The 20,702-nt window shown below is 45.0% G+C and overlaps 1 protein-coding gene across 1 annotated transcript in view; it reads right to left on the reverse strand.

The window, feature by feature from the left end:
* Positions 1 to 20,702, reverse strand: part of PWP1 (PWP1 homolog, endonuclein) — a 60,509-nt gene that overhangs the window by 9,819 nt on the left and 29,988 nt on the right. The window contains exons 9-14 of the mRNA XM_032798723.2: positions 17,788 to 17,884; positions 14,647 to 14,708; positions 3,958 to 4,069; positions 1,929 to 2,019; positions 943 to 1,064; positions 530 to 635 (exon numbers count right to left, since the gene is read on the reverse strand). Coding sequence (XP_032654614.1) covers positions 530 to 635; positions 943 to 1,064; positions 1,929 to 2,019; positions 3,958 to 4,069; positions 14,647 to 14,708; positions 17,788 to 17,884 — 590 coding nt within the window. The remainder of the gene's footprint in view (positions 1 to 529; positions 636 to 942; positions 1,065 to 1,928; positions 2,020 to 3,957; positions 4,070 to 14,646; positions 14,709 to 17,787; positions 17,885 to 20,702) is intronic.

A 20,702-nucleotide genomic window follows, 5' to 3' on the forward strand; every position in this document is an offset into this window, starting at 1 on the left:
GTTCTAGAGACAAAATATAAAAAGTAACTGAAGATCCTCAACCTCAGCCATGCAGCCAGCATTAAAAAACAGCACATCAGACTGAAACGAACAGAAGAAGCTAAACCAATGTCACCTTTGAATACACATTGAAAGAAAATACATCACTTTTAACAAACACCAGAGGCGTCACTTCAAAAAAGTTCATTTTGGTTAAGAATGTGAAGATGCGCCTTTTTTTTTTTTCTAAAGCAGGATTCCAACACTTTCATTGTGAGAGTGCAATGTCATATTTCAAAGCATGAGATCAAGGTATCTATTCCACTTAGACTGAAACCTCATCAGGGAAGGGACTAATCTACCCAAAGTACGTGGCACAGTGTTAGCAGCAGAACAACGTAACAGGATGCCGGACATACCTCATTACCCACCGGACGCCTGCAGTTCTCTCACAACTGCCTTGCTGCCTCATTTGATGTATTACTGAACATGCAGTATATTAGGGAGAAAAAATGGAATCCTGAAACTCTAAATAACGAGATGATGTTACCTGCAGAAATAGTGCTTATATCCCAGACGCGAAGCCCTTCTCTCTCCCCTCCAAAGGCATAGACAAATGGCAAATCAGGGCAACAAGCTGCACAGAAGAGAACACCCTAGAGGGAAAAATATTGTTTTAGTGTCAAAACACAGTCACCTTAAGACACCTTGACAGAACAAGTTTAACAAATATAAGGCCCTCCTACGCTTCTTCAAAACTGATTGTGTAAAAATAATTGGCTATTCCGGTCCAAGGCTTTAAAGCAGGGACTGCCAGTCGTGTGTTGAATAGTGTGATGTAAACAGTACCCAGGACAAGATGCTCAATTCATCTGACGTGTTAAGGAGAACAAGACAATGAAGCCTGGTTAAAATCATGGTTTATATGTAAAGTGTCTTAGAAGTGACGTGTAAGTTACTTACCATTTTCATATCCCTGGAATGGATCAGACTTGGCTTGTCTCCCAGAATATCCCAAATTTTCACATATTTGTCAGCAGATGATGTCACAAGGCACCCTTTGATCTGACTGCTTAACTGAAGTCCTGAAAAGTTAGAATAGACCAGTTTAAAAATCAACATTTAATTGTTACATATTTTTCTTCCCTGTGTAACATTTTAAAGGGAAGTTGAAAGAACCTCATATTCTCTGTGTGCCTTAGAGGAAACAGCGTGGAGACTAATAGAAACATTGCTTTCCCCCCTCCCCACCCGCACATAATGGGAGAAGCAGGAATCCTTCTTGGTGTGAAAAACCTTCCATGCCCCTTTCTCCTCTGGCAGTAACCAGGACCTCTCAGACTGCAATCATGGCTCAATCCTCTCCTTCCAACTGCTAATTCCTTACTTCATGGCTTCTCTGACAACTGTCCAGCCTCATGGCCTCCTTTTTCAACTATCAGTGAGAGACTTCCTTTGTTATCCCAGACTATGTGCTCATTTTTGAGGCAGTTGCAGAGTGTGTACATATTAGTATTAATAATCACTGATCCAGAGTGTGAGAGAGATTATTAATGTAAAAAAACCTAAAATATAAAAAAGATCAATGGTGTTTTGGGTTTTTTTGCAGAATCCTCTTCATGCAGGAATAATTTTGTGCAAACTACTTCATTCAAGAATGTGACTCAAACCAGTGAGATCTGCTTTGTCATTTTTATTGACGTAATTCTATGAGAAAAATGCATTATGGTCAAAACATACATCCCTTAAAATACAATTCGACCAAGAAGCCATTTAAATGGCCAGCTACCAAGAGGCCATTTAAACGGCCAGCTACCAAGACTAAAGGTTTTTGCTAAACAAAAGACTGCCTCTCTCAAACAAGTTCATATTTACATAATTATTTAAGACTTATTCCAACTACACGTTAATGGGCATATTTAAATATAAAAGGAAGATATAAAATTTACCAGATATTTCCTCATTATGACCCTTCAGAGTAAAAAGTGGCTTATCGGAACGAGCATCTAGACAGTACACAAAGCCATCTTCTGTGCTAGCCTAAGGAAAACATTACATCGTCAAAAGAAATTGCCATATCAATTCACAACAAACAGCCCAAGAATTAAGCATCCAGTCTAAAGTCTGTAAAATCCAATAAAATTCAGATTTTATATTACTATATCCTGAACAAGAAGAACACACATTTCTTAAACAAGAAATTACACTTGATTAAGCTTGCACTTAAATACTTTGCACACCTGACATGTCGGATGACTCAAACACTAGGTAAAGGGGTATGTGATGGAAAACACCTGTGTTCACACCTTATGCACTACTGGAATAATCTTTGTATAAGGTATGCCTTGTGATGTATCATTTGAAAACTCAACTTGCTGAGCAGTAATATCAAGCAACATTATACGTAAAGTTATGAACATAAGCTAAAATCACGACTGAAGTACATTTCCCAGACAAGTCTTTGAAAAGGAAGGGAGGCAAGGACCAAGAGATCTGCATCTCAACAAAGAAACAGGATTGAGTCTCCTCCTTTCAGCAGACTGCCTGTCTCCTGGTTCTCAGCTGGAAATGCTTTTCAAAGAGGAACTATAAAAAAGGAGGGCAAACACCCCAAGACTCCACTCTCTTTTTCCCTGCCCACCTTATTCTCTGCACCTGACAAGACACAGGAGACAGCCATGGAACTGTGGGGGAGAGGTTCTGATCTGAACAGTTTGGTCAGAAATGCTGCTAGAAGCATGTGGTGAGATATTTTACTTGAATCTAATATAGTCTGTGAAGTTAGTTACAAGAAAAATGAAACATTTTCTAGTGCCTATTTCTGATTTTTATTCCTCAGTACTTGTACTCACTTAAAACAAATTCATTAACTAAAAAGAAATAGATTTTATCTAATCCAGTGTGTTTAAGTTAAAGTGCCTGGGTAACTATTTAAGATAACAGGCTAGTGTATATTATCTGTTAAAGGAATAATGGACTTAATATAGTTGGGACTGCTCAGGAGAGGGCTGGGAAGTACAAGACATGCATTTCTGGGGGAAAATCTGGAAGAAGTGCGTTGAAGTCACCCTGCAGTATAACCAAGCCTAGTGAGAGCCAGGGTGTGACTGCCAGGCTGCAGTTACACAAACACATCTAGGAGTGACCTGCATGCTGGAAGGCTGTTTGTGAGCAGTCTGGATTGGACACTATAGTGACAAGGCATTGTAAGGCAACACAAGTTACGGGGCAGAGGTGACACAGCCCCTCAATGGTCTGGACTGTTCCCCAGTATGTCAGAGGATATGGAGCCTTTCACCCTCTTGGCTACCAGTTCCAATCTATCCCTGGTCAATAGTAACTGAAAAGTTATCTGATGTCTGGTCTACGTAAAATGAGTTGGTGGTCTTAGCAAAAAGGTGATTACTTCACAAATGTAATGAAATGCAAGTCACTTTTGGTGATTGTAAGCAAAGAAATGAATGAATGTGGAGACTGAATCCTGGTCTAACTTTGTTTTTTCATTAAAATTACAATATTTTTTGCCTAGCTATACTTGAGACAGTGCCTTCTACTACTTAAGCAAGGAATTAAATTAAAGTTGTCTCATCTACACTTAAAATGTTGGCAATAAAAATTCTGAGGAAGTAATGTATCTGTAGAGGGCAACAGTGAGATGGAACAGGGCTGAAGCAGAGAAAAATCAGCTTCAACCACCAGAAATTAATGAAACATGGCTAAGAAATAAGTCTCCAAGGTGATAGGGGAACAGCACAAATTGGCGTAGTGATGGTGTAACTGCATTCATGTGAAAAAGATACCAAATTCATCAGTAATCAGTATTCTTAATTGTTAGTGGGTTATCAATCAAGGTGGAAAAAGCTGGTAGCTCAACTCAGTCCATGAAATAGCAGTGACAGCAGCTGAACAGATTAACAGGTAAAATGCAACAATGATAGCCGTTAGTGTATGGTGAAAGAATAAACAATATATACTCACTAAGAAGTTACAAGGTGAAAAATGATTCCAAGTCACTCTCTCAACCTGTCCACTAAACCGCCAGATTCGATGGTTATCCTGTGGACTTCTACAATCATACAGGACAGCAGACCTAGTAGAAATCACATCAGAACATTTCATGAAATTTGTTTTATCATCATTTATCACCTAGCAATGTTCTCACTAATTTATTCATGAATTTTAATGGAAGCAGCTTCAAAACACAGGAAACACTTAAGTTTTCAGATTCACTTTTGAAAAAACAAATAAAAGATGATGCTAAAGGTGTAGAAAGGATTTACATTATGGACCAAGGTGTTTCTTGTGGGTACAAGAGCCGTTCTGTTGAGACTAAATGAGGCAGATGAATTCCAGTACAATCACTACACTACACAGGAAATACTATCGCATGGGGCCAGAATTATACACCAACGTATCACTTCAATATGAACATACATCATCATTTCATTTTACTAGTTTCAAATAACCAGTTTGTTAGAAAATAAAATATTAGTTAGGAAATCAATTTATGAAAAATGCATCTTTGTGTATTTTCAAATATGCTTTAAACAGGAAATTAAGCTTTAGAAGTGGCTGGGGAGAGCCTATATTTAAAATGAGCAAGAGCAGATGAGAAAAAGTGGCTCATGTGGGACTGATAATTCTTGTGTTGAGCCCAGTGGGGCAGAAACTCTTCCAGTGGCAGCAAGCATGCCAAAGTTGTCTGATGTTAATGAAAGGAGACAGGGATGAAAGTATAGCCGAAGACTTACCAGTACGGAGGCGGGGCTTGAGGTCAGCGTCCCCCAGCTAGCCCTTCCACGCTGCCTGGCCCATGCCGCCCAGGGCTCCAGGGGCGATTTAAAGGGCCCAGGACTCCAGCTGCTGCGGCAGCACCTGGAGCCCCAAGCCCTTTTAATCACCGACCCTGGGGCAGCTGCTCCTCCCCTCCCCCCCATTGGAAGCCAGAGGGGTGCAGCAGCAAAAGGGGCAGTGCTTTAAGCAGGGTCCTTTGCTGCGGCAGTGCTTTAAGGGACCTGGCAGGGCCACAGACGGGGGGGTGGGGGGAGGGCACAAAAGGGCCAGCGACGTTAAAGCACTGCCGCGGCAAAGAACCCTGCTTTAAAGTCAGCTGGGCATGGGCCGGTATTGGCGAACACTTTTTACAAGCCCGTACCGGCTTACTTTCACCCCTGAAAGGAGGAAAGACACTATGGCTTTAGAAATCTCTTCAACTCAGTTAATATCCTCAATATAACCTGTTCCTACACTATCTTGTAGTTTAAAAACAAACATAAAAAAGCCCAACAAACATTGATTTGAAAGCCTCATGTCTTCCGTCACACAGTAGAAAAGCACAATTTTGCTATAGCATAGCTTTTAATTGAATTCCTTGACTTTTATGTCATGAAAGCACATTTCAACAAACACCCTCCAGAAGCCTTCAACTACTTCTAGGTCACAAGATACTTTAAGGAAATCAGTAAATGCTTTACAGGTGCTTATGGCATTGGAGGACTGGCTGCAGATGACTTGGTGAAGTCTGCCCCAGCAAAATAAGGGGGACTGGGCATAGGAGTAGACTCAAAACCATCCCAGAGGCCAGCTAAATATTTTAAGAGAATGTACCAGATTTCTAAGATAAGCTAAATGCAACAAATGAAAAGGAGTGACTGCCTTGGATACATTTTTAAACGTGGTAATGTAAAGAGAAAGCATTAAAAACTAGAAAAGAAATTTGACAGGAAATAGCAGTTACAGTGAACGAATGAAATTACGGTGGGTACCATAAATCAGATTAAATTACTCCCCTCTCAGACAAATATGAGAACAGGTAGTATATCCTTCAGAAGTAGTCAAATGCAAGCTTTGGAAACAAAGACCTGCTAAGAGAAAAGACGGTTACTCACCTTTGTAACTGTTGTTCTTTGAGATGTGTTGCTCATATCCATTCCAGTTAGGTGTGCGCGCGCACATTCATCGGAAGACTTTTTACCCTATCAACACACAGTGGGTCAGCTGGGCGCCCCCTGGAGTGGCACCGCTATGGCACCAGATATATACCCCAGCCGACCCAGCCACCCTTCAGTTCCTTCTTGCCGCGCTACTCCGACAGTGGGGAAGGAGGTGCGGTTTGGAATGGATATGGAAGCAACACATCTCGAAGAACAACAGTTACATAAGCGTGAGTAACCGTCTTTTCATTCTCGAGTGATTGTTCATATCCATTCCAGTGTAGTGTTCCCAAGCCTTACTAGGCGGTCGGCGGTCGGAGTGAGAATGGTGGCAGAGTGCCAAACCAGCTGAGCCAAAGGCTGATTCATCTCTAGATTGTTGGACCAGAGGCATAGTGCAAAGCAAAGGTGTGGACCGAGGACCAGGTAGCTGTGCGACATATCTCCTGGATTGGTCAATGGGCCAGGAACGGTGGCTGATGAAGGCCTGAGCTCTGGTAGAATGTGCATTGAGAATGGCCAAGGTGAAACATGAGCCAGGTTCATAGCACGTGCGGATGCAACGCTGTCAACCAAAGAGGAGAGATCCGCTGGAGGAGACAGTAGGCCCTTTCATCCAGTCAGCCAAGCAACGAAGAGTTGGGGCGATTTCCAGAAGGGCTTCGTCCGATTGTATATAAAAGCAAGCGCCCTATCGGACATCTAAGAGCGTAACTGCTTTTTCCGCGAGCCGAGATGAGTGAGGCTTCGGGAGAAGACCGAAGGGAAGATGTCCTGATGGCTATGGAAGGCCGACACCACCTTAGGAGGGAATGCGATGCGGTCGCCAACTGTACTTGTCTAGTGTGAAAGAACAGTATACAGTGGTCACACCGTTTAGTGCTCGAAGCTCGAGACTCGTCTGGCCGATTGTAATGGCTACTTAAAAACTGTCTTCCAGGACAGATAAATAGCAGCGAGCAAGTTGCCAACAGCTCGAATGGCGGAGCATAAGCCTGCTTAGCACTAGACTGAGGTCCCAGTAGGGGCAGGCGCGGCATACTTGGGGGTATGAACGCGCTCCAGGCCCTTGAGGAAATCTAGTAACTAAAGGACTGGGAAAACACGGGTGTCCACTCTCCCCTGGATGGAATGTGGAGTGGCCGCAGTGCACCCTCAGAGACGATATCACCCAGGTCCTGCCTGCATTAAGCGGACCAGGAATATGGGGATTGAGACCTGAGAGGAGTAGTATCTGCGTTTCACATCAGCAGAGAACATTTCCACTGGCCAGATATGTTGACGCGAGTGGAAAGGCTATTCTGGCTAACTCAGGATATATGTTGTACCAGAGCATATACAAACTCTGACCTGTTTAAGACACGCAGGAGCCACGCCGTGAGGTGTGAGGGCCTGAGGGTCCAGGTGGCGAAGATTGCCATGGTCTCGTATGAGGTCCGGGTGGAGAGGCAGGGTAATTGGCTGGCTATGGACAGGTTGAGCAGTGTGGTGTACCAGTGCTGTCTGGGCCACGCTGGCCATGATCATGATTAGGTGCGCTCTGTCCCTGCGGAGTTTTATCAGGACCTTGTGAACCATCGGGAACGGAGGGAAGGCATAGAGCAGCCGGTGCTTCCACGACATGAGGAATGCGTCCAAGATTGATCCTGGTGAAAGACCCTGGAAGGAGCAGAACGCTTGGCATTTCCTGTTCGTGCGAGAGACGAACAGGTCTTTGTGGGGAAAGCCCCACTTCTGGAAGACCGAATGAATAACATCTGGTCTTATCGACCATTCGTGGCAGAGGAAGGATCTGCTCAGCTGATCCGCTAGAGTGTTCCGAACCCCTGGGAGAAAGGAAGCTACCAGGTCTATCGAGTGGGCTATGCAGAAGTCCCAGATTCGGATGGTCTCCTGACAGTGGGGGGAAGAGCGAGTTCCTCCCTGTTTGTTGATGTAATACATGGCCGTTGTGTTGTCTGTAAACACTGAGACACAACGGCCGTGTAGATGCTGCTGGAATGTCGGGCACGACAGGCGGACCGCTCTCAGCTCTCGGACATTTATGTGAAGCGTCAGCTCCTGTGGTGACCAAAGGCCCTCGGTATGAAGGTGTCCGAGGTGAGCCCCCCATCTGAGAGATGACGCATCCGTCGTCAGGGACAGTGAGGGTTGTGGTGGATGGAACGGTAAACCTGCACATACCAGGGAGGGTGTTAGCCACCTGTCGAGGGAGCGTAAGGTGCTCGGGGGAATGGTGACTATTGTGTCTGTTGGGTCCCTGCCCGGATGGTAGACCGAGTTGAGCCACGTTTGGAGGGGTCGGAGGCGGAGCCTGGCATAATTTGGTCACATAAGTACAGGCAGCCATGTGACCTGGGAGACCGAGACAGGTGCGAGCCGAGGTCGTTGGGAAGTTCTGCAGATCTCGAATGATTGTTGCCATTGCCTGGAATCACGGCTGGGGTAGGTAGGCCTTGGCTAGATTGGAGTCCATGGTAGCTCCTATGAAGTCTAGCCTTTGTGTGGGGACCAGTGTGGATTTCTCCACACTGAGCATCAGGCCTAAGCGTGTAAATAGGTCCCTGACAACGTCTATATGCTGTCTGACCTGTGTCCTGGAGGTCCCTCTGATGAGCCAGTCGTCCAGATACGGGAATACGTGTATCTGATGTCGCCGGAGGTGTGCAGCGACTACGGCCATACACTTTGTAAACACCCTTGGGGCCGTGGAGAGGCCAAGGGGGAGGACCATGAACTGGAAGTGCTGGTGGTTGGCTACAAAGCAAAGGTACCTCCTGTGTGGAGGAAAAATGGCGATGTGAAAGTACGCGTCCTTCATATCAAGGGCAGCATACCAGTGTCCAGGATCCAAGGACAGGATAATGGTCCCTAGGGAGACCATGCGGAACTTTAATTTTATCATGAACTTGTTGAGGCCTCGCAGGTCTAGGATGGGCCTGAGGCCTCCTTTCAACTTGGGAATCAGAAAGTACCAGGAGTAAAACCCTTTGCCCTTCTCGTTTTGCGGCACCTCCTCTATTGCTCCTGTGGTGAGGAGCGTCTGCACCTCTTGTAGGAGGAACTGCTTGTGAGAGGGGTCCCTGAAGAGGGACCGGGTGGGAGGGTGGGAAGGCGGGGATGAAACAAATTGGAGATGGTATCCTTGTTTCACAGTGCATAGGACCCATAAGTCTGAGGTCAATTGGGACCATGCCGGGAGGAAGTAGGAGAGGCGGTTGGAGAAGGGAGGAAAATGATCTTGTCCTGAAACTGGTACGCCATCCTTGGGCGTACCTTCAAAAGGTAGACTTAGGCCCCGCTGGTGGTTTTGAGGAGCTGTGGTTTTGGGCCCGTTGGGGTCCGGACTGGCGTCTACGGCCACCCCGCCCGCGCCGTCTACTAAAGTCTTGCCTGTGTCTGGGCACAAAGTACGGGCGGTGAGTCTGGGGACGGAAAGGTCTGCGTTGGGTCACAGGTGTATGCATGCCCAAGGAGCGCATGATGACCCTGTTGTCTTTCAAGCTTTGTAGCCTGGGGTCAGTCTTCTCCGAGAACAGACCCTTACCATCGAAGGGATAAGTCCGGGATGGTATATTGTAATTCAGGCGGTAGGTTGGACACCTGTAGCCATGAGATGCGTCTCATGGTGATACCGGAAGCCAGAGTTCTGGCTGCCGAGTCGGCCGCATCTAGGGAAGCCTGGAGGGAGGTTCTGGCCACCTTTTTCCCTTCGTCTAGGAATGCAGCGAATTCCTGTCAGGAGTCCGAGGGGAGTAGCTCTGTATATCTACCCACCTCTGCCCAGGTGTTGTAGCTATAATGGCTCAGCAGAGCCTGCTGATTTGCCACCCAGAGCTGTAGGGCGCCTGCCGAATACACCTTGCGGCCGAGTAGGTCCATTCGCCTAGCCTCCTTTGACTTTGGGGCTGGCGCCTGTTGGCCATGGCGCTCCCTCTCGTTGACCAATTGGACAACCAGCGAGGAGGGAGGACATATAGATACTCGTACCCCCGAGAGGGTACCATGTATTTGCGCTCGACCCCCTTTGCTGTAGGGGGGATGGAGGCTCGGGACTGCCATAAGGTGTCTGCATTAGCCTGGATGGTCCTGATAAAGGGCAAAGCCACCCTAGTGGGGGCATCTGCTGACAGGATGCTCACTACAGGGTCCTCGACCTCTGGGACCTCCTCCACCTGGAGGTTCATGTTGAGCGCCACTCTCCTGAGGAGGTCCTGATGGGCTCTTAGGTCTATTGGAGGCAACCCCGAGGAGGAAGTCCCTGCCACTACCCCATCTGGAGAGGAAGATGATGAAACGCCAGGGATGAGCGGGTCTTGTATGGCCTCTTGCTCCTGTGGCGGTTCCTGCTCCAGTGGCACTGGGGAACCCGGTGGGTGCTGTAGTAGTTCCTCCGTCCCGGGTGGAGGACGATGACTAACTGTGGCCTCTGGTGCTCAGTGCTCTGATGAAGCGGAGCAGGCCAGAACTAGCGTAGCACCTTGGGCCTGGTGGTATGCCCAAGGTGTCCAAAAGGACCATTGGTGAGGTCCTGGGTCCTGAGACTGGACTTCTTGAAACACTCCGGTGGGCACATCGGAATCGCAGTCTTGGCCATAGTAGCTGTCCATGTGGGAGAACACTGACGTATGCCTGGATGGCCACGGAGGAGCGGAGAAGCCTTGTGCAGATGTTCCAACGGACCTGGCTCCCCTCGGTATCGGAGACCGGTGCTGGGATGCATACCGGTACCGGGATCGAGAGCGGGACCTGCGACCAGATCAGTGCCGGGAGGTTGACCGAGATCTCGAATCCTGGTGTCGTGAATGACTTCAGGAGGCACGGTACCTGGAGCGGTGCCATGAACTGGAGCAGTGCCGCGGGTAATGAGCCGATGAACGAGAGTCCAACTGGTGCCGTGATTCTGACCAGTGCCGTGTAGTAGAACGGCGCCGGGACTGCGAACGGCATCGCGAGTGGGACCACCGTCTGGACCTGGAGCGTCTGCGGGACCGCAATCATGAGCGGTGCCGGTCAGCTGCGCTGACAGAGGGTGGTCTAATCAAGGTCAACTTGCCTATGGATTGGATTACCCTCACCGGCGGTGCCGGGGGTAGAGGTAGTGCTGAGTCTGTCAGGGCGATCAGGTCCCTCGCCACTGAGAACGCCTCTGGCGTGGACGGCATGGTGAGCTCTACCGCGGCACGCGCCAAGGAGCTAACAGGTGCCGGACTCAATGGCCCCTGTGGGACCAGAATCGACGGCGCTGATTTAGTCGGTGCCGCAGCAGGTGTCAGCACCGGGCGGTCCGACTTAGGCGTACTCTCTGGCTGCAGTGCGGTTGATGCTGAAGCAGGAGTAGTCTTGGCCTCTCACAACCTCGGGGAGAGGGAGCGTCGTTAAGCCGACTTTGGTGCCGGCGATGTTCGGTGCCGTGAGTCCTTGGGCGTACCAGTGTGGTCCGGTGCCACGGAGGCGCTTCTGCTCATCGACTGACCAGCGCTCGGTCCCGAAAGTGGAGGGGTGAGGGCCGCCTCCATGAGGAGCTGCTTAAGCCTGATGTCCCGCTCCTTTTTTGTTCTCAGCTTGAAAGCCTTGCAAATGGGGCACTTAGCTGTCAAGTGCAATTCCCTGAGGCACTTCAAACAGGAGTCGTGTGGATCTCCTGTCAGCATCGGCTTGTGGCAGGCCGAGCACGGTTTGAAACCCAGTGAGCCGGGCATGGGCTCTGGCACCGGGTGCGGGGAAGGGGCTAGTCCCCGAACCCCGCTATTACTAAACTAACTATGCTAGTAAAGAAAAAACGTATAACATATATATTATAAATATATATATATAAAAAAAAGGATTATAACTATATAAGTATATACACGATAACAAACAAGAACTACGAATAGCTAGGGAAGTGGAGGTCAGCTAAGCCACGCTCCACTGCTCCAACGACTGACACGGACGGTAAGAAGGAACTGAAGGGTGGCTGGGTCAGCTGGGGTATATATCCGGTGCCATAGCGGCGCCACTCCAGGCGGCGCCCAGCTGACCCACCGAGTGTTGCTAGGGTAAAAAGTCTTCCGACGAATGTGCACGCAGCGCGTGCACACCTAACTGGAATGGATATGAGCAATCACTCAAAGAAGAATACCTAAATACACTAATAACTGAAATAGGATGACTGAGATTTTAGCAGAGAACATACACCCAGGAAGTATAGCTAAGAAACACTGAAGTGACTATACACCAAAGCGGGAACCTCTGCATTCCCCTATGAACACTTTCTGTCCCTTTATACATTACATACACAAAAAAATACATTAAAAGAACATTAGTAAGGTCACAAAGTCAAGCACTCCAGAGTTAGGAAACTAGGAAATCTTAGGAAATGGCAGAATGCCTGTGCAACTTTAATTCAGCCCTCCTGTGAGCACACATCAGGAGAGAGTCTTTAATGACATGATCACATCCGATTTTTTCCATAGGACCCCTGTGCCTTATGTAGTGCACAAAATGGATGAGCAGCTACTCAATATTTTATCTTCTTACTGTGCAGCACACTATTCAACCCCTGCTCCAAAGAGAGAATCTCCTCATTGGCTTTTCTATAGTGCTCATCACTATAGTATTTGAGTACCTCACAAACATTAATTTATCTTCACAACACCTCTGTGAGGAACAGAGAAATGAATATCAAAAGTATCTACTAACTCTGGGTGCTCTATTTGAGACATATAGAACCTGATTTTTCAGAGTAGTTAACATGATATAGCACTTAATATGTTCAGAGCACAGCTCCGACTGACTATAATTGCAGCTATGAATGCTCAGCACTTCTGCAAATCAGACCCCAGGGTCTCTAGTTTGGCATCCAGGAAACGAAGAATATACAATTAGTGACAATCTGTGAAAAATTGGGCTTAAGTGACTTGCCCAAGATCACACAGGAACACACGCAGGGATAGAATCCCATTCTCCAGGGCAGCATTCGACCTGAGACCATCTTTTCTCTTCATGCAGTTCCCTGCTTCATTTACTACACCCCTTTCAATTTCTGCAAGAAATGAAACAGGTATCCTACAGACCAAAGTCTCTTTCACTACAAAACCCCAATTCATTCCCAGATCAGGTCCATCCCATGTACCAAGTCAGGCAGGCATCCTGTGGAAAAATAGTACGTGATCATATAATTGAAGACTGTACCTACCATAATGCAAAACACACAGGGGAACCAACTCAGGCTGCACAGGCAACCTTCATTCTAGCATTTCTGAACTTCTGAGTGCTTTACTTTTCAACTTTAATAAAGGCCTTTTTCTGCAGTTCTGTGTAATTTCCTACTTTTTTTTTTTAAAGAAAGCAAACTAAAACCACCCAATTTCCATCGTGTGGTACCGCACTGACAGACATGGCTCATCCATCGTCCGGATGCATCCGGACTGCAGAGACATCTGCCACTTGAGCTAACGGTAACTGCTAACAGTAGGTTATCATCCTCTACGTGGACCAACACTAGAGGGGGATGGGACACTGACAGTATTTGCTGACAGATGAGGAATGTTGACACTCAGGAATCTTAGGTTCCATTCCAAGGTCTGGGGAAAAAAAGTCTACTCTGGGGCACAGACTTCTGCCCATTCCCCCCCAAACATGACCCCTTTTGCCCCATCCTCTCCAACTTGTCCCTATTCCAATTCTGTCTCTGTCCCAGTTACTATCTCCATTCCTCAGGCTTCTCATCCTAGTCCCAGTCACCTTGGCCAGCAAGTCCTATCCTCACTATTACATATACCACATCCCAGCCACTATCTGCACCCATTCCCAATTCCACTCCTCCTGGCTCCTTAGTCAATCTGTCACTCTCATGCCTCCCCCAACCCACGTTCCTCATACCCATGGGCCCCTATATCCCTCTCCTGGCCACCTGTCCCAGTTTTCCCTCTGCACCCCAGCTCCCCATCAGATCTGTTCTCCTCTCACTACATCTCCTTCTCTCCAACCCACTAGCTCCAAGTTTGCTTGCCCAGATAGTCCCCCGACTCAGCTCTCTCCCCCCAACCTCTCATGAACATAATCTACACCTCCCATAGGTCTGGTTTGTGTCCCTTCTTCATTCAAATCAGCCTGCTTCCTCATCTGTGCTACCTACGCCCAGTGGAGAGAGGAACAGTAAGAGCACAGAAGTCTCTACTGAGCGTGTGTGAACTGCAATTGTTCAAAGGCTTATAAATTGTCCAAATTTAGGTTGTTTTTCATGGAAATGAAGAAATCATAGATTATTAGGGTTGGAAGGGACCTCAAGAGGTCATCTAGTTCAACTCCCTGCTCAAAGCAGGGCCAATCCCCAAATGGCCCCCTCAAGGACTGAACTCACGACCCTGGATTTAGCAGGCCAATGCTCAAACCATTGAGCTAGCCCTCCCTCACCTTCCTGGGGGAAAGGCCACCCCCTACTGCCAAACTTCAAGTTCCTGATCCAAAGCATGAGATTGCTAGAGCTTTACAAAGAAAATGTAGCCAGGATTTTTACTTATTTATTCTACAGGGGAAAAATTTTTTGGAAGCAGCCAAATCATTCTGGCTGAATTAATTAAAAATTAGCATGAGGCAGACAACTGGCACATCCCAAACAGTTAAAATTTGGCAAAGTTATAAGCTACAAAACATGAAGTTTTATAATAGGAAGTATCCAGCAACCTGAATAAAATGTGGTGCTACCAGACCCACCTACAACAGTGCGAAAAGCAAATATTTCCCCACTTACTTATCATAAGATCCAGAAACAAGGGTCTGTGTTTCAAATGGATGAAACTGTAGTGTCTGGACCTAATAAGGACATCGAAAGTTTTAGAAACACACATTTGGATTTAAAATACATACAGGACATTTGTTTCAGTCAGTGTCATGCAGGATAAGGTGCAGCACGATTCCATACAACTCTGTTATACTTGCTGGTTCTCAAGACCTTTTCATAAAGCAGAGTATGCATCTAGCAATACAGAAGATGTATATTTTAGACTTCCAAGAGGACCTCACCAGAGGTGAAACTAGAAATACAGGATTTGCCAAAAATCTTCAAAAAATAAGCAGGGGTGGGTAAAAAAAATCTGCTTCCAGTTGGACAAAAATAACTGTATAACTATGCATGCAGTAGCGAAAAAAAGTACGAGAAGTTTGCCAAGAGCAGTGATCTACGTTGACTAGATGATTGGGATTATATTAAAAATTTTCACATTTTAATTACAAAATGAGCTAAGTATTTCTAAAGCACCTGTCATCATAATATCTAGGTGCCATATATTAAAACTAGGGTTGCCAAGTGATTAAAAAGATTAATCACGCTGTTAAACAATAATAGAATGCCACTTATTTAAATATTTTGGGATGTTTTCTACATTTTCAAATATATTGATTTCAATTACAACACAGTACAAAGTGTACAGTGCTCACTTTGTATTTATTTTTATTATAAATATTTGCACTGTAAAAAACAAAAGAAACAGTATTTTTCATACAAGTAGTGCAGTGGTTTTCAAACTTTTTCTGGCGACCCAGTTGAAGAAAGTTGTTGATGCTCGCAACCCAACGAAGCTGGGGATGAGGGGTTTGGGGTGTGGCAGGGGGCTCAGGGCTGGAGCAGAGGGTTGGGGTGCAGGGAGGGAGTCAGGGCTCTGGGCTGGAGGATGAAGGGTTTGGGGTGCAGGAATGGGCTCACCTCAGGCAGCTCCCAGTCAGCAGCACAGTGAGGATGCTAAGGCAGCTTCCTGCCTGTCCTGGCACTGTGGACTGCGCTGCACCCCAGATGTGGTCAGCACTGCCCCACTCCCACCTCCCATTGGCTGGGGGCTGGTGCTCGGGGCGCAGGCAGTGCACGGAGCTCTGTGGCTCCCCTGCCTAGGAACCGGACCTGCTGCTGGCCACTTCTGGGGTGCAGCGCCGTATCAGAACAGGTAGGGATTACCCTGCCTTAGCCGGGCAGCACTGCCGACAGGACTTTTAAACGGCGCAGTCAACGGTGCTGACCAGAGCTGCTGCGACCCAATGCCTGACATTCTGCGACCCATAGTTTGAAAACCACTGTAGTACAATCTCTTTATCATGAAAGTTGAACTTACAAACAGAAATTTGTACAAAAAAACTGCATTCAAAACGATTTAAATCTTTAGAGCCTACAAGTCCATTAAGTCACACTTCAGCCAATCGCTCAGACAAACAAGTTTGGTTACAATTTTCAGGAGATAATGCTGCCACTTCTTGTTTACAATGTCACCTGAAAGTGAGAACAGGCATTCACATGGCACTGTTGCAGCCGGTGTTGCAAGATATTTACGTGCCAGAGGCATTAAAGATTCCTATCTCCCTTAATGCTTCAACCACAATTCCAGAGGACGTGTGCCCATGCTGATGACAGATTCTGCTCAATAACAATCCGAAGCAGAGTGGACCAACACGTGTTCATTTTCATTATCTGAGTCAGATGCCACAAGCAAAAGGTTGATTTTCTTTTTTGGTGGTTTGAGTTCTGTAGTTTTCGTATCTGAATGTTGCTCTTTTAAGACTTCTGAAAGCATGCTGCACACCTCATCCCTCTCAGGATTTTGGAAGGCACTTTAGATTCTTAAACTTTGGGTCGAGTGCTGTAGCTATCTTTAGAAATCTCACATTGGTACTCTCTTTGCATTTTGTCAAATCTGCTATGAAAGTGTTCTTAAAATGAACAACATGTGCTGGGTCATCATCCGAGACTGTTATAATAAGAAATATATGGCAGATTGCAGATAAAATAGAACAGGAGACATACAATTCTCCCTCAAGGAGATCTGGTCACAAATTTAATTAACCATTATTTTTTTTAAATGAGCATCATCAGCATAGAAGCATGTCCTCTGGAATGGTGGCCAAAGCAAGAAGGGGCATACAAATGTTTAGCATAAACATATCTGGTACATAAATACCTTGTGACACCGGTTACAACAGTGCCATGCGAACATCTGTTCTCACTTTCAGATGACACTGTAAACAAGAAGTGGGCAGCATTATCTCTCGTAAATGTAAACATTTATTTGTCTTAGCGATTGGTTGAACAAGAAGTAGGACTGAGTGGACTTGTTAGCTCTAAAGTTTTACATTGTTTTGTTTTTGAGTGCAGTTATCCAATCAAAAAAATCTACATTACACTCTCACAATAAAGAGCTTGCACTACAGTACTTGTATGAGGTGAATTGAAAAATACTATTTCTTTTGTTTATCATTTTTACAGTGCAAATATTTGTATTAAAAAATATAAAGTGAGCACTGTATACACTTTGTATTCTGTGTTGTACAAATTAATATATTAAAAATGAAGAAAAACATGCAAAATATTTAATAAATTTCAATTGATATTCTATTGTTTAACCGTGCAATTCATCGAGATTAATTTTTTTTTTGCAGTTAATCGCATGAGTTAACAGCGATTAATTGACAGCCCTAATTAAAACGTACCCTAATTAGAAATATTGTTACCACTACTCATTGTCCTATAAAGGAACTACTGACAATCTAGCCCATTCTTGCGGGTCTAGTCTTCTGTCACTTATGACAGCACTTTTAGGCTTCTCCTTGTCTTAAAACAGCCATGGGGTTACATTTACATGAAAAGCATTTTAAGATGCCCTAAAAATCTGAGCCAAATATTCCCTCCAACTTTCCAAAGGATAAAATAAATCCGATTTTGACAAGAGACCAAACAGTGTAATCCACAAAAGTGATTCACTCAAAATTATGAACGTTTGACATGGTGGTTATAATCAAAGCAGTTTTGCAACATTAGTGTTTGCCACTAAGCTTTCAATGTAATAAGCTGCAGTTCTGTTTAAAAAAACAAACAAACAACCCCCAAAGAAATATAACAATATCCACATACCTTGTCCATATGTAAAGTAAGGTTTGCTGCCAGTTTAACCACAGACATATCCCACAGAATTACAGTGTTGTCAGCTGAAGCACTTGCTAACACATTTCTAAAAACATACAAAAGCAAAAGCTTTAGACATTTACATACATGTGAACAAACAGTGGCCCTAAGTCATAAATACACAGCCTGATTCTGATTTCAAGTAAGCCCAGGTCTACAGCCTACAACCTTCAAGCATAAAAGATAATCTGCCAGAAGAATATAACATTCAGTATTTAATAGCAATGTGTTACATATTTCTGCAGAGAAAATCCAGGTTTGTACTGAAGGGATATACCTTTAGTGACCGCTCATACAGTTCTTTCCCGTCCCGTCCCCCGCCCCCACCTAAAAATATTCTCCTGTCAATCATATGGTACCTACCAGTGATATAACTAAGAAATTTGAGGACTTATTCCTTTCTGTACATTTAAAGATAAATTTTAAATATGAGCTACACAGTATAGATTTGAATATTGTATTGACATAGCTAAGAGACAAACAAACCCATTTTTGGCAAGTATTTTCCTCTTGGGACTTTCCACTAACTAAATAATTAATGGCTCAAACCTGCAGCTCTCCTCAAAGTATCTTATTCTGACAAGTCACCCTAATGAAGTCAAAGGAGCTACTTGCATTTGGGCCCTTGTTTCATATTTAAACATTAAGGGTGGTAAGGGCGGTAAATATAGAGATAAGAACTTGAATCAGACAAAGCCCAAGCAGCAATGTCAGAAACTAATTAAATGCACAACAAAAATCACACTTATTTGTCTAAAGGTGTTAAATTATAAAATCTAAAACACACTGTTTGAAGCCTTCCCCCCTATTTTCCATAGCAGAATGAAGTTCTTGATTGAAAGATATCTGACATTCCTCCAAAACACTGTTCTCCCAAAGCGATGCCACAGAGGGGAAATTTACAAAAGGCACAGTGCAGATTACAAGGACATTTGACAAATAATGCCCGTGAGGCCCTTTAGCCAGAAAGCGATTTGTAGGCAGCTGTCATAGCTTGTCTTACTTTTTAAAATGCAATTAAAAATGCTGCACTAAGATTGCTCTTTGAGTTCTTGACATGCACCCAACCTTTGCGTTTTAGGATTAGTTTTTCTTGCAACATCCACTGGTGTCAACAAGGTTATATTACTCAGTACACTATAGAACCAGGAATGCCAATCACTTATTCAGCTTCCTACAGGGGTTTAATATTATACAAGGTCACTCAAATTACTCCTACAAAGATCAGCTGCTTTTAGTCATCATGAAAGTGACTTTTAGTTACATGCTGCTGGTGGTAGCTATGACAAAGGCTGACCGATTGCAGACAAACTGAGTACCATTGACTGAGCCATCACTAAATCATTTCTCACATTCACCTTAGTCATTTGACTCATTCTTTTTGCAGTAGACAACACATAGCCAATTAACATCTAATAATTTCTTGTATGTTCAGGAGAATTTTTTCGTCTGTAATATCTGGATAAAACCAGGAGTTTTCAGAGGAGACTGCTGACAGCTGCTGAAAATGAGTATGCACAACTGACAAGTGTATCCTCAGAGAGAGTTAGCAGCAGTTGGAAAAGATCATACTGTATCTAATTGGAAAAGCCATTTATAATAGCCTGGCTGAGGATCGTGTACTAATTGTGTTATTGAAAAACAACCTAGGTGACAGAAAGAAGGGGTTAATCACCTTGCGTAGTAACTGCGGTTCTTTGAGATGTGAGTGCCTATGGGTGCTCCACTTCACATGTGCATGTGCCTCTTGAGCCCTTGATTAGAGATTTTCAGTTAGCAGTGCCTGTTCGGCCTGTGCACACGCCCTATGTTCTCCTCAAGCTGGATACCAATGCTATATAGCATTGAATCTGACAGCTTGGACCAGGGCGTAATGTTTTGAAAAAATATGCATTGAAGCCCATATAGCAGCCCTACATATTTCAGATTACATTCTTTGGTAACGCCACAGATATTTATTGCCTGTGATCTGGCTGAATATGCTATCAACCCCTCATCCCTTTTTTTTGTGGGGAGGGGCAGAGGGGGGTTGAGGATGAACGCTTGCAGCATCATAACAAGTGATAATACATCCAGATAGCCACCTCAACAGTCTGAGCAGAAACTGAGAACCCTGTGGATCTATTTGTGAAAGAAATGAAGAGCCTCGGTGACTTGCTATATTGCTGGGTCCTAACTGAGTAGAAGGCTAATGCCCTTCTAATATCCAGAATGTGTAAACAGGATTCCTGTAGAGAACCACATGGCTTCAGCAAAAATACTGGTAGATGAATGGACTGATTAAGGCACAGTTCAGATAGAATCTTAGGTAAGAATTTAGGGTATGGATGTAAAGAGACCTTGTCCTTAAAGAAGTCCATAAGGGGTGGGGATAGGAGGGTGATCTGCCATTAGGGCTCCAATATCCACGACACTATGGGCTGACAGGATAGCTACTAAAATATCCATCTTTAAAGACAAATGCGACAGACAACAGGTTGCCATGGGTTCGAATGGAGGTCTCATAAGGTAACTGAGTATCAGGTTGAGGTCCTAGGTTGCAATAGGGTTTCTAATCTGCGGATCGAGAGCCTTCAAACCTTACTAAACCTAGATAATACTGGATGAGCAAATATGAAGAATCCTTCTACCGGAGGATGAAAGGTTGATATTGCAGTCAAATGGAACTTAAATGAAACTAATTGGTAATCCCAATTTCTTTAGATCCAACATGTAAACCAAGATGACAAAGTGGCACCAAATCAGGCTGGAGGCAGCAATGCCAATGCCAATAGATGAATCTCTTCCATTTCTGCAGGTAGGTAATGTGGGTTGATCTCTTTCAGTAAGACCTACTGTACTTCTATAGAGCAGGAGGATTCTAA

The sequence above is a fragment of the Chelonoidis abingdonii genome, chromosome 1 (genome assembly GCF_003597395.2).
Source record: "Chelonoidis abingdonii isolate Lonesome George chromosome 1, CheloAbing_2.0, whole genome shotgun sequence".
NCBI classification, from domain to species: Eukaryota; Metazoa; Chordata; order Testudines; family Testudinidae; genus Chelonoidis; species Chelonoidis abingdonii.